General features: G+C 38.0%; 1 protein-coding gene across 1 annotated transcript in view; it reads right to left on the bottom strand.

Annotated features, from left to right (window-relative positions):
- piezo2b (piezo-type mechanosensitive ion channel component 2b) overlaps positions 1 to 17,500 on the bottom strand; it is a 106,542-nt gene that overhangs the window by 50,682 nt on the left and 38,360 nt on the right. The window contains exons 12-19 of the mRNA XM_079876648.1: positions 14,508 to 14,674; positions 14,146 to 14,376; positions 13,230 to 13,344; positions 12,230 to 12,426; positions 9,439 to 9,587; positions 8,131 to 8,304; positions 1,938 to 2,212; positions 53 to 213 (exon numbers count right to left, since the gene is read on the bottom strand). Coding sequence (XP_079732774.1) covers positions 53 to 213; positions 1,938 to 2,212; positions 8,131 to 8,304; positions 9,439 to 9,587; positions 12,230 to 12,426; positions 13,230 to 13,344; positions 14,146 to 14,376; positions 14,508 to 14,674 — 1,469 coding nt within the window. The remainder of the gene's footprint in view (positions 1 to 52; positions 214 to 1,937; positions 2,213 to 8,130; positions 8,305 to 9,438; positions 9,588 to 12,229; positions 12,427 to 13,229; positions 13,345 to 14,145; positions 14,377 to 14,507; positions 14,675 to 17,500) is intronic.

The raw sequence follows: 17,500 nt of genomic DNA on the forward strand, positions 1-17,500 counted from the left end.
ATTACTGTACGATATTCATGTCTGCGTTTGGAGAAGTGGGCGGAGCTTCCACCTCTTTGACAGACAGCAGGATGATGTAGGTGGAGACGATCTTGATGATGTGCATCTCGAGGAGCCACCAGATGAAGAGCTTCAGCTTGTGGAAATACTCCAGGAACTTGAGGAACAGGACTGTGAGCCGGTCCACAACCAAGTGCCATTTGTTCCTGAGGTCTGAAACAGAAGTGAGGGAGAAATTGGACTAGTTTTCTTCCATTTACATGTCATGAATGGAGAGTTTAAACCAGATTAGAGTTCATTACATGAAGAACTGAGTAAAGTAAAAGAAAATACTTGAACTAAACACAGAGGCAACTAAATCTGAGGAAGAACGCTGGTAAAATGAGAGTAAATGTAATGCTGCCTTCAAATGATCAGGCATGTATAAATGCACTTAAAAAGATACAAAGCCTCTTTTCAACTCTACTCATCTTTTATCATCTAAGGAATAACAACAGAGGAGCAGAACCAGCCGGCAGTTTCATGCTTTAGAGGGTTTTAATCCAATTTACTATAATGCACCCTTTAACTGCTTTAAAGGGGGGGTGAAATGCTATTTCATGCATACTGAGTTTTTTACACTGTTAAAGAGTTGGATTCCCATGCTAAACATGGACAAAGTTTCAAAAATTAAATTGTACGTTTGAAGGAGTATTTCTGTTCCAAAAATGCTCCTTCCGGTTTGTCACAAGTTTCGGAAAGTTTTTTTCGAGTATGGGCATGTGTGACGTCAGATGTAGCGGAATTTCCTTATACGGGTCCTAAGGCCACTTCTCCGGGAGGACGCGGGCGCGCGCGCAACCGTAGACCAGAGAGAGAAGAAAGCGAAAGCAGTTCGCCATCAAAGCGCCCTGCCCGGCTTTAGGGAAGTCAATGTCACCAAAGAAGTGTGTTTTTGGTTGCCAGGGCAAGACAACCCTGCACAGATTCCCAAAGAACCCAGCGTTAAGGCACCAGTGGATGGAGTTTGTTTTCCTGAGCATAAACGGAGCTGTGCAAGACTGTTTGTTCCCTGCATTTCGACGATGATTGTTTTACAAACAAAGCCCAGATCAACGGATTTGCAGATCGTCTAATGCTTAAGGATCGAGCAGTCACAATGATAAAGGTTCGCGGTCGTGCGTTGGAACCGGGCGGTGAGTAAAACTGTTGAACAAATGTCTCTGTGTGTTGTTAGCTCGGCGCGTTAGCACAGCTTTAGCTCCGCCCACACGGCCCGCCTCCAGCCGCTCGTTTTTTTCCGGAAAGACTCGGTACAGCCTATCTTTCTTTTATAAATATAATAAAACTAAAGACTTTTTGGAGATATGAAGGATGCAATACTACTCTATAGGTACTCAAGATTAACAGGAGATTGAGTGAAAATGAGCATTTCACCCCCCCTTTAACAACGCTATACTTCACTTTTTTTGTTTGGATGTGTGTGTGTGTGTGTGTGTGTGTGTGTGTGGTTCAGGTAAACCCTGCGTCTACGTTATGGGGACAAAATGCCCCCACAACATCTGAAATCCTTGTCCTTTTGGGGACGTTTTTTTGGTCCCCAGGAGGAAACCAGCTTATAAACCATACTAACTTATGTTTTTTGAAAATTAAAAAATGCAGAAAGTTTTCTGTGATGGGTAGGTTTAGGAAAAAAAAAAATGTATTATATATATACAAAAATAAAAATTAAAATTAGAAAAAATAAAATAAATAAATGAAATAAAATGATTATATGGAACATGGAAAATTTAGAAAAACAATAAGATGTACATAAATGTGTAAACTACTCTAGTCTACAGCAGGATAAAACCCATATAGCCCCATCTAAGAAGTGTACAGAAGTGTATAGGAAAAGAAAATATGCTGTAATGAAATGACTAGACCAGACTAGCCAATAAAAGAGTAGAGTGCAGCACCTGAGCTCTGTTCTGTTGACGGTTCAGGATCTGTGGCGGCACTGAACTGATGAAGATCCTCCTGACTGGACAGATGAGCCGAATGGATGGATAAAGACTCTTTCTTCTTCTCCTCCTCCACACAGTCCACGACCAGCACCTCATTCATGGACTCTTTCTCTTTCTCTTTCTCTTTCTCTTTCTCCTTCTCTTTCTCCTTCTCCTCTTTCAGCAGCGGCTCTGGAGACGTGCTTATCATCGTCAGATCCGCCAGACTCCCGTCTGGATGAACAAGTCTGGAGATCAGGAATATTTCATTAGGAGAGAAAGACACACGCTATATCGCCTATTTATTTGTGTGACATATGAGTGATTCTTCAAATTACAGGCACTTTTGACTTCCTGAAAGCTTGAAAAATTAAACTTTCTTTAAATTATGCATCATCTAAACTGAGTTAAAACATTTATCACATGTCCTGTAAATAAATCTGGATTTTCATTTGTCACTTTATGACAAAATAGTTGGAATTGCATGCTTACACAACACAACACATTTGCTGTACATTTATTTTTAATTGATACAAATAAATGCATGGTTGCTTAATTAAAAATTCTCAAATTCTAACTAGTTTGGTCAAAATAACAAATAAAGATTAATAAAAAGAAACATTTCTGCTTTTCAAAGATCTGATTCTCATTTATATCATAACCAAACATAAACTCTTTTAAATGTAATAGTTTTTTTTTTAAATGCTTGAAAAGGCAGTAAATAACAGTACTATTTATTAGTGATTATATGATAAATAATTGAAATGTTAAATATATATATATATATATATATATATATATATATATATATATATATATATATATATATATATTTGTCATGAAAATAAATTCATTCATTAGAAAATGCGCAAAAATTTGTCCTGATTTTCCATGGTAATGTCTGGTTTTGGAACAGGAACAAAATAAAGAAATTCTGGCAGAACAAACATTTTAACACAAATAAAATAAATAAATAAATAAATAAATAAACCACAGTAAAACTAGAATTAATCATCATTTTTTAAATAATGTTGTCTTTAAATTCATCCTAGCCGACAGAAAAGTTCCTCTAATTGATGAATCACTCATACTTTCTCCAAACTTAGATCACATGCTGATCAAGTTAGCTTAGTTTGGGTTATAAAACGATCCCAGTTAATTAAATGTTAGTGCCTTAAGTGGCATAAACCTTGGACTCCACAGGCAGGGTTTGGGTGGAAATCATGGATGCCGTGTGCATTAGATCCGTAAGGAACAAGCCGGATTGCATTACAGTGTCAGGGCCTTTGTTTAAAGAAGCAATGCATGTGTCTGCCAAACGTGAATCATGTGACCGTAAAACCAAACCAAAAACAAAGAAATATTCAGCAGTCAGACTTAAGTGGCAATGACCTCTTCCGAACGGTCTCGCTGCTCTGAAGGGTTTAAACGCTTGCATGATGAGGTTTCATGTCAAAGTTTTACCTTGTTTATACCACACTTACTTGCTCTCAGAAGAAGATATTTTTTGCTTGATGCTGTTGAAGTAATTTACAGAATGGAAATATACGAAATCAAAGCAAGAAAAGTTTCACATGTAGAACAGTCAACACTCAACATTAAGCTAGATAAGATGAGATGGAGAAAGAGGGACAGACAGATTTTGAGATGCTTCGAAGAGGAGAGGACCGTGCATTTCAGAGACATGCTGAGGAGGTGTTAGAGTCGGAGACTGTCATGGGATATAAAGTCAGGATATAAAGCGGACTTCAGTAACACTTTCTGGGATGCATTTGAGCAGGCAGAGGTTTAAAGTCAACATGAAACCAAAAAAGCCCCTATTTAGCTTTTTAATAAGTGTTCCTGTTCATAAATGTTATTCAAAAGCAAAAAAATAAATAAATAAATAAATATTATAATAACTAGTTCCCACGCCTCTGAAACGACTTTCCTTATTAGCCACTAGGGATTAGGGGTGGGAGAATAAAATCGAATGTACGATGCATCGCATTTTTGAAAATTGTAGAATGTGTGATGGCACTATTTGTGCTTTAGAAACAGCCGTAGTCTGCTTACTTGCAATTCCACCATAGACTGTAAAAAAATATGGACATAGTGTCCGTGGTATCTTTTTGAAGCATTTTTGAAGGCCAAAGTGGGCGGAGCTTGCCGTCGCCATCTTGGCAGCGCGTCACTCCCGGACAAACGAAAATGGTCAAAGAGGCGGATTAGCTGAGGAGACGGGGCACTGACAGACAGGAGACAAACGGCTAGTAGTGATATCAGCGGCAATCCACCTGTCACTCAAGTGGCCACGCCCTTAATTATGCAGAATTTTAAGGCTTAATATAATTTAAACGGATGAGTTATACAAAAATTCACCCCCTCACAGTCATCATGAAGGACAAAATTAACTATATAGACCAAAACCACTTTTTGTACCAGGCTGTAAACATGTTTTTTCCTGCTGTAAAGTTGGGCAGTTTAACATGGGGGTCTATGGGATTGACTCTCTTTTGGAGCCGGTCTCTAGTGGCCAGTTGATGAATTGCAGTTTAAGTCACTTCTGTGTTGGTTTCAAGAGAGAGACTGGAGGGTTGCCGCTTGAATTCCACACACATACACGAAAATGAACCATCAATAAAATATTCTTCCATAAACTTCGAAAGGGTTGAAGCGAATCGGATCGTGACTCCCAGAATCGGAATCAGATCGTGAGGTGCCTAAAGATTCCCACCCCCAATTGGAAATACATCTGACTATAGAAATGAATGCAGTTTCACATTGACTTTGACATTATGTAACATTTACAGCAAACGTTTAAGTTCTAAACAGGAAATCAAGTCAGTGACAAAGACTCAGAGCGCCATCATACATTTTTTATCTATTTAGGAATCTAGCGGGATGTTAAAAAGTGAGATCATTAAGTGAGAAAATGGTGTACTGACAGAGTAGTGAAAAGAATGAGGGATTGTGGGAAATTGGGGTAAAGGTGAACATTCGTTGTGGTTTCCATAAATGCCAGAGAAAGAAAATCAGTCACCCACCTATCCACGATCAGATAGATACGACCACTGACTTTAGTATAGCTGTGATGTGAGGGATGGCAGGGGAAAGATGTGAGCAGATGATTGGTTAAAAAAAGAAGTAAATTTGCATAAAGTAAGATGATTGACAGAGATAAAACAAGATTTACACTGCAGAAGATTCAACAGAGGACAAACCATCATGAAGCAGCTAGTGAGAAATGAGGAAATGAAGCATGAGGATGAAACTAAGGCTCTGTTTACACCTGGTATTAAGATGCGTTTTTGGTCGATTGGATCACAAGTGGACAACTCCAAAACATTTTGAGGTCTAAAACATTTGAGCTTTTGGGGTCTAAAACATTTGAGCTTTTGGGGTCTAAAACATTTTGAGCTTGTCCACTTTCAACCACTTCCAGAGGTAGTTGAAAACACATCGGACCAGATTGATTTCATAGTGTAAACGTTCATGTGATCGAATGTGTTCGAACCATCTACTCTCCGTCTACTGAACTAATGCGTAACATTATGTGAAGAGCTCTAGCCAGACGAGATTTAAACTGTCGGCTGAAGACCCAAGTTTAGTTTGAAGATGAAAAACGTACCAAGCACAATGTTCTCTCATTATTCCTGACTTCTAACACACACTCACAGCGTTCGGCTGGTCTTGCGGCTGTCAGAGCAGAAACTGGTAACACTTTAGAATACTGTTCCTTCATTAATGAATAATTACACAGGAACAAACGAGTAACGCATTATTAACATTCTAGTAACTGCTATTAACTAACAAGAAACTCTGATTAAATTAGTAAGTAATAGCGCTCAGATGAATGTAGTAGTTCATTATTAGCTAATCAATAACTACTATTTTTTTCATACCTCCCAGAGAACTACTATCTACAGGTTCATAATTAACATGAATAATGCATAATTTATAATAAAAGGTAATGGTAACCCACTAGTAATGACTCAAGTATTACTACATCGTTCTAAAGGAACTACTAATAATTTGGATCAGTATTCTAAAGTGAAAAACATGATAACTACCTAATATTGACTGAAGTCATTGTAAGCTTTTGAGATTTTTGTAAGATTTTGAATAGCAATTCCTTCCAATGGATTTGGTAACACTTTAGTCATTACTAGTGTGTTCCCATGATCTTCACTTTAGAATACTGATCCAAATAATTAGTAGTTCCTTTAGAAAGATGTAGTAACACTTGAGTCATTACTATCAAAAACCTTACAAAAGCCTTAAAAGCTTACAATGACTTCATAGTGACAATGACTTGGTCATACCTAGGATATCTAGGTCCACCAAAGGAGGGAGAGCATTTTCACATTTAGCTCCAAAACTCTGGAATAGCCTTCCTGATACTGTTCGTTGCTCAGACTCGCTCTCCCAGTTTAAAACTAGATTAAAGACGCATCTCTTCAGCCAGGCTTTCATATAATATTTTTAATCTTACAGTTAAATCCGACCTCTAGTTCATAGACGCCAGAGGAGAACTGGCCCCCGACTGAGCCTGGGTTCTCCCAAGGTTTTTTTTTCTCCATTAGGTCACCTGATGGAGTTTTAGGTCACCATTAGGTCACCTGATGGAGTTTTTCGGTTCCTTGCCACTGTTGCCTTTGGCTTGCTCAGTTGGGGATATTTAATTGAATTAATCAATCAACAATACTATTGATCAGCATTACCAAACGTGGACGTTTTCCACTAGAAACAAACATTGATGTATTATTTTAATTTAATACTGTGAAGCTGCTTTGATACAATCTGTATTGTGAAAAGCGCTATATAAATAAACTTGACTTGACTTGACTTAACTTCAGTCAATATTAGGTTGTCATGTTTTTCAGATCATGTTTTTCACTTTAGAATACTGATCCAAATTATTAGTAGTTCCTTTAGAAGGATTTAGTAACACTTGATTAATTACTAATGAGTTACCATTACCTTATTATATATTATGCATTATTAATATTAATTATGAACCTGTATATAGTAGTTCTTAGTAGTCTTCAGTGAGGTATGAAAAAAAGTGGTTATTGATTAGCTAATAGTGAACTACCACATTCGACTGAACGCTATGACTTACTAATTCGTTAATCAGAGTTTCTTGTTAGTTAATAGCAGTTACTACAATGTTAATAGTGCATTACTCATTTGTTCCTGTGTAGTTATTCATTAATGAAGGAACAGTATTCTAAAGTGTTACCCAGAAACTAAAGCTGATGCTCTCCGTGTGTTTTTCTGTCGTCTCCGATCGTGTTCATATGTAAATTGCATGAGCTTATTTTGGCCATTAGATCAAAAGATCTGAAAAAACTTACATATATCCGCCCATAGACCCTCCCCCTTGAAGATTTCAGGACAGAAGGGGTTGAAAGTGGACAAAAGAGACGGATTAAAACAGCAGGTGGAAACGGGAATAGTCTCCCTCACTTGTGATCTGATCGACCAATACGCATCTTAATACCAGCTGTAAACAGGGCCCAAAATGAAGTTCAACAAAAGTTCTGCAAACCTTTAGAAGTTAAACACAGCTACTAATTTTCTGTTTACAATTAATTATTAAAGCAATGCACCACAAGAGAATGTTCAATCAAATATGTGGACAGGTATACATTTGTGGCAATAACCAACAATACATTGCATGGGTCAAAATTATCGATTTTTCTTTTATGCCAAAAATCATTAGGATATTAAGTAAAGATCATGTTCCATGAAGATATTTTGAAAATTTCCTACCGTAAATATATAAAACATGTATTTTTGTGAGTGAATGCAGCACAATCGTGAACATAAATGGACAACTTTAAAGGCGATTTTCTCAATGTTTCGATTTTTTTGCACCCTCAGATTCCATATGTTCAAATAGTTGTATCTCATTGTATCTAACAATCCATATATCAATAGAAAACTTATTTATTCAGCTTTAAAGTGATGTATAAATCTCAATAACTAAAAAAAGACCCATGTGACTGGTTTTGTGGTCCAGGGTCACATTTGTGTTACGACTTCAAGTGTGGCTCGTCTAATCAGATTTGAGATATTATGATCCATGACCTCACCTAAATGACATCACACATCCACACTCCCTGTTATCATCAGCTGGAACTAGCGAAGACCTCAGCCTGAGCAGAGAAAGCGCTCTCACCTGTAAATGGTGCTCTCCTCTTTGCTGATCACTGCTTTGAGATCCGTGAGCTCCAGAAAATGGTCGTGGAAGTAATGCAGGTGCAGGATACACACCAGCAAGAAGGACGTGGGGATGAAGATACGGGTGAACAAGTCAGAGAGGATGTACTTCACCAGACCGATATCCTTCAGTCTGCAAAGAGACAGAAGAGAGTGGGAAATAATGCTGCCTAAAGAGGTCCTATTATGCTGTATTTTACATGTTCATCTTTCTTCAGTCTGTAATGTTGCTGTTTATGCAATATTCCTCATTTAAATAATTTATACGCAGAATAAAGGGGCGGGGCCTGGTTGAGTTAGTTATTAGTGTGCTGAAACTCGCGGTTATGGTAAGAGGCGTGTCATTTCCGATTGACCAATCGCAACACACTGCTCCAGCCGACCAATCAGAGCCCAGTGTGCTTTTCAGAATAAAGGGGCGGGGCCTGGTTGAGTTTTTTAGCAGTGTGTTGAATCTCATGGTTATATTAAGGGGCGGGACATTTCCCAAACACACTTGAAGCGCTTGACCAATCACAACACACTGCTCAAGCTGACCAATCAGAGCACATAGAAGGAGGAGCTTCATAGAGACAGGAACGAAACAGAGCGTTACTGACAGACTGGGAGGAGAGGTGCTGCAACAATGTGAAAAATGTGTTTTTTGAACATTCAAGCAATCTGTTCTAGTAGAGCCCCAAACTAAAATCAAGACTTTGTAAAAGGGCATAACATGGCCTCTTTAAAACACTCTTTTTGGCCCAAATCTAAGGGAGCACTGCATGCATACTTTGCACTTAAAATCTGTTTTAAAAAAAAGAGGTTTCATTTCAGTTAGGACGCTTAGATGAGCTGCTGGTATTGTTGAAGATTGTATTATTTAGAAAACAAGTAATTTAGCTATATATTTGTACACTGTGTGTGACTTTGGTTTGACTTTTGGAAGCCTGAAGAAAGGCATGGAATGTTGCCATTCTATTCCGAGAAGTCACATGGTACAAGACCTTTCCCAAAATATCTATAGGGTGTGTTACCATATCTTTGGAAAAGGATCTATGGTATATATGTGTAAGCCGAGCAAAAATCTGGAGCTAACTTCTGCAGAAGATGCTCGGCTTTGTTGCTATATAAAGTCTAATATTTCTGGCATCAAGGATCTCTGAGAAGTGATTTCGCAAAAGTGAGAAACCACAACAGTATTCACAATGAAGCCACTCACTTAGACTTGAACTGTATGGCTTGTGGCACGACCAACAGATCAAACGTATCTAGGGCATTCAATACTCACACTTCCTCTGTCATGCCTGTCATCCTGCTCCAGGTAGCGATGGCATTCTCAAACTGACAGGTGTAGATTAGGATGAGCACTAGCATAGTGTAAACCACCACAGACATCCAGAAGTACTTCAGGATCCTGCGCCACCATTCATAGTGTACCTGAGGAGAAAAGAACCGCTCTGTCAAAGACCTTTCAAGGAAAACTTCACCCGAAATGAAAACTCGCTCATCCTTTATAATAAAATAGGCTTAATCTTATGCAACACATTTATGCCAAAATGGCATTTTTGTAGAATATCTTCACAACAGTTAAATGAAGTCTTAAATAAAAGTAAAGAGTTCTTAAAGTGACAGCAGCCTAATAAACTTGCTGCTGTCTGTCTTTAATGTTAATGAAAAAGAGATGAGAAAGAGAAAATCACTCACTGAACTTGACTGACTAACTTTGTAGCTTTAATAATGATTCATCTATATTTATAATTTATGCAGTGAAGCAGTGCAGTGTTTGATTCAGAGCATGTGAGCGGAGTGGAGCGGGCGGATCTTGGACAGAGCGAAGAGCGGCATTTTTAAAAGGACGGAGCGTCGCCCTATTTCCCGCTCCAATTTCGCTCCGCTCACACCACGATTCTGAAGCATGGTCAAGCCTGGCCCAGTCTACCGTTGATGACTGTGCAAGATGGATTCTATTTTCAGTCAAAACTCGGCTCAATAATGGAGTTCATATGATAATGTGGTAGAAGAAAACAAATGTGGAGACATCGTTTCAGTCAGTAAAGATTCATCTCTCGAAAACATGCAGTATGCTACGTGAACACGCTGGGAAGAAAGCAAAAGGTTAGCAAATTGAATACGGTAACTTGTAACACCACTTGGGGTGGTGATGGCGCAGTGGATAAGACACATGCCTTTGGTGTGAGAGACCCGGGTTCGAATCCACTGTGAGACACCAATGTGTCCCTGAGCAAGACACTTAACCCCTAGTTGCTCCAGAGGCGTGCGACCTCTGACATGCATAGCAATTGTAAGTCGCTTTGGATAAAAGCGTCAGCTAAATGAATAAATGTAAATGTAAATGTAACAAAGTGTAAATTAAATGTAGCGTAATATTCAAACAATTGATACAAGCCAATTTAAATTTTAATCCTGTGTGCTGCGCAAAAGTTCAGTTATAAGAATTTTGGCCTAATAGTTAATTTAGCCTACTTTTTATTTATATTATTAGGCCCATTTATTCGTTTAATTTTACAGGACTTTTTGTGTAGGCTATATTCCTTCTTACACAGGCCTAATTTGTAATTTGAAATAAAAAAATTCTATTTGAAAAATGTTGTTGTTGCTCATTAGTTCTTTAGGAGGTTAGGCTGTGGTCTAAGCTAAAAGTGATATACATGTAGATTTGTTTCCTTTTTTGGAGCGAGCGGGGGGCGACTTGAGTGGAGCGCGAAGCAAACTGCGTTGAGCGCTGAGCGATAATGAGCGGAGCGGCCTGATGTAGCTTTGAGCGGGGGAGCGGAGGGGTCAAGTCAAGTCAAGTCAGGGTTTATTTATATAGCACAAGTTTAACACAACCGTAGTTGATCCAAAGTGCTTTACAGTACAAAAAATAGAATAAAAACAAAATAAGAGAAAAAATAGTAGTAGGAAAAAAAAAGAAAGAAAGAGAGATAAAATCAAGTATCAAAACCATTCAGTGTATATACATACAGTACATACAAACGTAGAACACAGAGTTATTTAAAATACATACACAATATTACTCAAATGCAAGAGAATAAAAACAGTGAACAGTTCCGTGAGCGATGAGCTGAGATTCTCACCGCTCCACTCCGCTCATATGCTCTGGTTTGATAATTACATTTCTGTACAGTATATTTACATGTTAAACTTACCTGAAAATCTTAAAGCACTGTTTACAACAGGGTTTCTCAAACTCGGTCCTGGAGGGCCGCTGTCCTGCACAGTTTAGCTCCAACCCTGATCAAACACACCTGAGCAAGCTAATCAATGTCTTCAGGATGACTAGAAACTCACAGCTAGGTGTGTTTGATCAGGGTTGGAGCTAAACTGTGCAGGACAGTGGTCCTCCCGGACTGAGTTTGAGAAACCCTGGTTTACAAGGTTACATGGGACAAAAAAAAAAAAAAAAAACTTTTTGTGCATTTTGACATGGCAAGTAAAAATATGAACCGGCCTGACTTGGGCCAATAGAAACAATTGAGCTATTGAAAATAGAAAAAAATCTATTTATTTGTATTGGAATCGGTAAAACTGGCATTCTTTCGTAAAAAAAAGATGCCATTAAACAAATGTTTAAAATATATTGAAAAAATTTGATTTTAGGTGTGAATATTTCTATTGGCCCACATTTTGTGTCTGTGACCTATGCAACCTTGTAAACAGCGCTTCAAGATTTTCAGGTACAGGTCTGAGAGAAATATCCAGGTAGGAAATATACAGAAATTAAATAAATGAATCAAATGTAAAATAACACTGCACTGTGGTTCAAAGGCACTGAGAGCTTGATTAAATACTGTAACACTATCCAAAAGATGCCAGGACAAAAACAAGGATGCTACGTTAATATTTTTAACGCGTTGATCACATTGTGTTCATTTTGACAGCCCTATTACTGTGCTATGATGATGTTCCATGATGTATGATGTACTACCATACTGTACTATGATGTGTGTATATATTACTAACTAAATATGTACACGACATGGACATGCTTTCACAGATGTGTCCAGGCAATCCCAACAACCTTTAAGGCTTTATAGTGTTAGACAGCAGTGCTGCACCTGGTAAAGAGCCACGCAGAAGAGAAACATCATCATGTAGACGATCTTGTACATGACCATCTCTCCTTCAAAGCTGACGAAGAAGAACATTCCTCCGCAGACATAGATCCAGTATTTCACCAGCAGAGCCTTCACTAGTTTCCCCATCACATGCATCAGGTCGTTCTCGTCCTCTTCCTCTTCCTCTTTGTCTTCCTCTGAAACCCACATGGAAAGTTATTTCTTTATGGATATAAAATAACTAAGAGATTTTCTGCTGTGACTGTTACAGGATTTAAAGGGGTGGTTGATTATGATTTGACTTTTCTAACTTTAGTTAGTGTGTAATGTTGCTGTTTGAGCATAAACAACATCTGCAAAGTTACAACGCTCAAAGTTCAAAGCAAAGGGAGATATTTGCTTTTAAAGAAATCGCTTTTTAAGGACTACAATAAACGGCTGGTAGAGACTACACCACATTCCTCCCGGGATAGTGACATCACAAACCCTAAAATTTACATAAACCCCGCCCCCAGAACACGACTTATAGATTATCATGACAGAATATGCTAATCAATGACTAGAAGATAACTACACATAAGCTACATAAATTCATCAACTAACCATTCAGAAATGTCCTGTTGCTTCTACATGTTGTCACTTCTCTCCATCATTGTCTGACTCCGGTTTGAACATAAAAGGCTAAAAGTGTTTGAAATTTTCAGTGCATGTGTGTGTGAGTGCAAGCTGTTGTAGCTCCGCCCCCTGTGCCGGGAGCAGCAGCTCTTTTGCATTTAAAGGGACAGACACAAAAACGGTGTGTTTTTGCTCACCCTCAAAAAGTGACAACTTTAACATGCTATATAAAAATATCTGTGGGGTATTTTGAGCTAAAACTTCACACACACACTCTGGGGACATCAGAGACTTATTTTACATCTTGTGAAAATGGCATTATACCACCCCTTTAATCTGTACGTTATACATGGGAAACAACTTGTTAGATATTCTAATAAACCACCTTTTTTCTGCTCGTCTACTTTGACGTCACACAGCGCTGCTTCCTCTTCCATCCGCGCTTTTCGCTCCATCAGTGTTTGTCTGAGCAGAAGCCAGAAGCTCAGCTGACACAGAATCTACGAACACACACAACGGCAAAAACACATTAGTAAAATACTCAAAATACACAGTTTTGGTAATGGGCAGAAATCTATAAATTAATCACAGTAGAGTGACGTTTTACATTCAAAGTGTGTTTATAACTTATGGCAGTTATATACAATTATAGTTATGAGGATGTATTATAGTTATATAATGTACAGCTATTACTGCAAATAAATTGGTTGTACTTGTTTGTAACTACATTGTTTGTTTCTGCCATACAATTTAAAAGATAATTGTGACCTTTTATCTCACAATTCTGACTTTATGATTCGCAATTCTGACTTTTTTCTCGAAATTGCGACTTTATATCACATAATTCTAAGAAAAAAAGTCAGAAATGTGAAATAAAAAGTCGCAATTACCTTTTTTATTTTTTATTCTGTGGCAGAAAAAAGCTCCCATATATTTTACATATTACATTTTTATACAAAATAAATATAATAAAATGTTCATAAGTTTGAGGAGAAAAGTTTTTTTCCCGAAAACAATTCCAAACTTTTGACCTGTAATGCATATATTTATTTATATTTATATTTTATTGTAGAATATATAATTTATATTATAGTTACCACATTATATTTTTATTAAATAATACATATATTTTTCTGACATATTGCATAAAAGCTGCTAAAAAATAAAACATGCAATATTTTTTTTTTGCTTATTTTTTTTTTGCAGAAACTGTTTTTATTGTTAATGCCTGATTAAAGTGAAAATAATATACAATCTTTCGCAAAATCTGGCAGTTCATTGGCTAATTGTCTAATTGTTACCTTGGAGCTCAGTTCAGTGAAGGGCACCTTCATCTTCAGAAAGAAACCAGGCACTGCATCCAAGCGCTCAAAACTCCAGATATACTGAAGGACTAACAGAAGGTTCCCATAAGCCACCATGAACGGCGAGGTCAGCATGGCGTACTTCCTCCTGTCTCGCACCATCCAGAGAGTACAGGACCAGAGCAGGAACACAAACGTCGGCCAGCTCACGTACGTTATGCTCCACGCCTGAGAAACACAAAAACATTCATAAGATTCCATGTTCCAAATGAACCATTTCCCACTCAAATTCTAATTTAGAACTCCAAAGGAACAGTTCCAAAAAAAAGAACTATTCCTTTAACCTTTGACCTTCTCACCATCATAGCAATGAGAGCACAGATGTAGCTCTGCTTCATGATGAACTTGAACACTTTTACGAGAGTGCCCGGTGGTCCGCCCTGCTCTTCCTCTTCCTCATCTGTCTTCTCCTCTTCCTCCTCCAGCTGTAAGTCCACGATCTCATGCGTCTTCTCATCCGTCTTCTCTGTGTGGAGCATTAAAATAATGCAGTCTTTACATTTGATCACTTGAGAAAAATTATGTGGATTTGCTAAATATATTAGTTAGCTAGAAACTAGTCTCAGCCACAGACAGCAGGAGGATTGGAATCGGTTAACCTCGTGCAACGAGCACTTCTAGTTTAGTACGGTTTACTACTTTATTAATCGCACAAGGGGAAATTATTACAATAGGGCTTAAAACACAGATAACAGACTTAACTCAGACATTTACACTCACCTAAAGGATTATTAGGAACACCATACTAATACTGTGTTTGACCCCCTTTCGCCTTCAGAACTGCCTTAATTCTACATGGCATTGATTCAACAAGGTGCTGAAAGCATTCTTTAGAAATGTTGGCCCATATTGATAGGATAGCATCTTGCAGTTGATGGAGATTTGTGGGATGCACATCCAGGGCACGAAGCTCCCGTTCCACCACATCCCAAAGATGCTCTATTGGGTTGAGATCTGGTGACTGTGGGGGCCATTTTAGTACAGTGAACTCATTGTCATGTTCAAGAAACCAATTTGAAATGATTCGAGCTTTGTGACATGGTGCATTATCCTGCTGGAAGTAGCCATCAGAGGATGGGTACATGGTGGTCATAAAGGGATGGACATGGTCAGAAACAATGCTCAGGTAGGCCGTGGCATTTAAACGATGCCCAATTGGCACTAAGGGGCCTAAAGTGTGCCAAGAAAACATCCCCCACACCATTACACCACCACCACCAGCCTGCACAGTGGTAACAAGGCATGATGGCATGATCCATGTTCTCATTCTGTTTACGCCAAATTCTGACTCTACCATCTGAATATCTCAACAGAAATCGAGACTCATCAGACCAGGCAACATTTTTCCAGTCTTCAACTGTCCAATTTTGGTGAGCTCGTGCAAATTGTAGCCTCTTTTTCCTATTTGTAGTGGAGATGAGTGGTACCCGGTGGGGTCTTCTGCTGTTGTAGCCCATCCGCCTCAAGGTTGTGCGTGTTGTGGCTTCACAAATGCTTTGCTGCATACCTCGGTTGTAACGAGTGGTTATTTCAGTCAAAGTTGCTCTTCTATCAGCTTGAATCAGTCGGCCCATTCTCCTCTGACCTCTAGCATCAACAAGGCATTTTCGCCCACAGGACTGCCACATACTGGATGTTTTTCCCTTTTCACACCATTCTTTGTAAACCCTAGAAATGGTTGTGCGTGAAAATCCCAGTAACTGAGCAGATTGTGAAATACTCAGACCGACAACCATGCCACGCTCAAAATTGTTTAAATCACCTTTCTTTCCCATTCTGACATTCAGTTTGGAGTTCAGGAGATTGTCTTGACCAGGACCACACCCCTAAATGCATTGAAGCAACTGCCATGTGATTGGTTGATTAGATAATTGCATTAATGAGAAATTGAACAGGTGTTCCTAATCATCATTTAGGTGAGTGTACAAGCACATTAAAACACATAAACCATATAAATAAATAAAAACATATATGAGTAAAGGATAATACGTATCACAACATGCTTCAAAATAAATACAGTTATTAATAAATACCAAAATACCATCCTTTAAAAATGAGGAAGAACTAGTCACTGGATTTGGAAGTCACTGTAATTAAAGTTAATTAGAGTTTTGTTTGCGGTTAAAAGCCTTAGCATCAAAATATACTAGATACTAAAGAGCAGAATTGCATTTTTTCTTTTATTATTTTAGTATTTAATTTATATTATTTATCCATGCACATAGTTTTTTTGCTTTTAAATTTATGTCTCGTAATCTCGAATCAAATTATCCTCCCCTCCCTATTGCAGCGACATCTCTTCTCTGATGATGTGGGCGGGGCAACCTGTCACTCACATGAGATCCACCAATAGCAAGCCACAACCATCCAATCAATTCCACATGGACAAAATCAAGCCCCGCCCAAGAGTGGGCGGTATATGATCAAAATCTTACATCACGATTTATTTCACGACAACAATATATCTATCACAATATAATTATTTTTGCTTTAAATAAGGTTTTTATGATATAAAAAATATGATAGCATTGAAATTTCTTAATTCTTGACAACATTTTCAATATCACAAAAAACTATTAGCTTAAGAAAAAAAAACTCAAGCTTACTGAAGACAAGTAAACAGTGATAAAGAAACGAATATAGGAAGCACATAGGAAAACAAACAACAGTAGAACAGACACAAATGAAATAGACCTACCTGAAAAACTTCAAGCACTAGAAATAAGAAATACATAAATTGTATAAAGTAATCAAATGTATATAAAAAAAACACTGCATAGTCCTCACTATGTAAATTAAACCTACATTTATTCTTATTAAAGTTACAAAAGTGATTCAGTCAAGAGCAGTGAGAGATTTTCTTTCTCTCTTTTGTTGTTTGATTGACATTAATGACACAGACGACAGCAGGTTTATTAGGCTGCTGTCACTTTAAAACCCAATCAACGGGTCTAATATACTTGTGCGTTGTTTTTTCTGTTTACTGTGAAATGTTTACGTTCACTATTGACAGGGTTTATGAGGATACTTGTACAGACGGGCGTTTTGATGACTTATGTGTATTTATAGTACCAAGGTCTGTCTGAATCCTGGACTCTGATTGGCTGGATGGTGTGCAATAAACCGTTTAATGCACAGATCGTTCCAGTCAGTTTAATCACCGGTCTATATTAATGCGCTGTTTTCATTGAAGCACACATACACACACACACACACACACACATACACATACGTCACTCGGAGATCGCACAGCGCACACACACACACAAACATTCAGGAGCACAGAAACTTG

This window comes from Squalius cephalus, assembly GCF_949319135.1.
Source record: "Squalius cephalus genome assembly, chromosome: 7".
NCBI lineage: Eukaryota > Metazoa > Chordata > Actinopteri > Cypriniformes > Leuciscidae > Squalius > Squalius cephalus.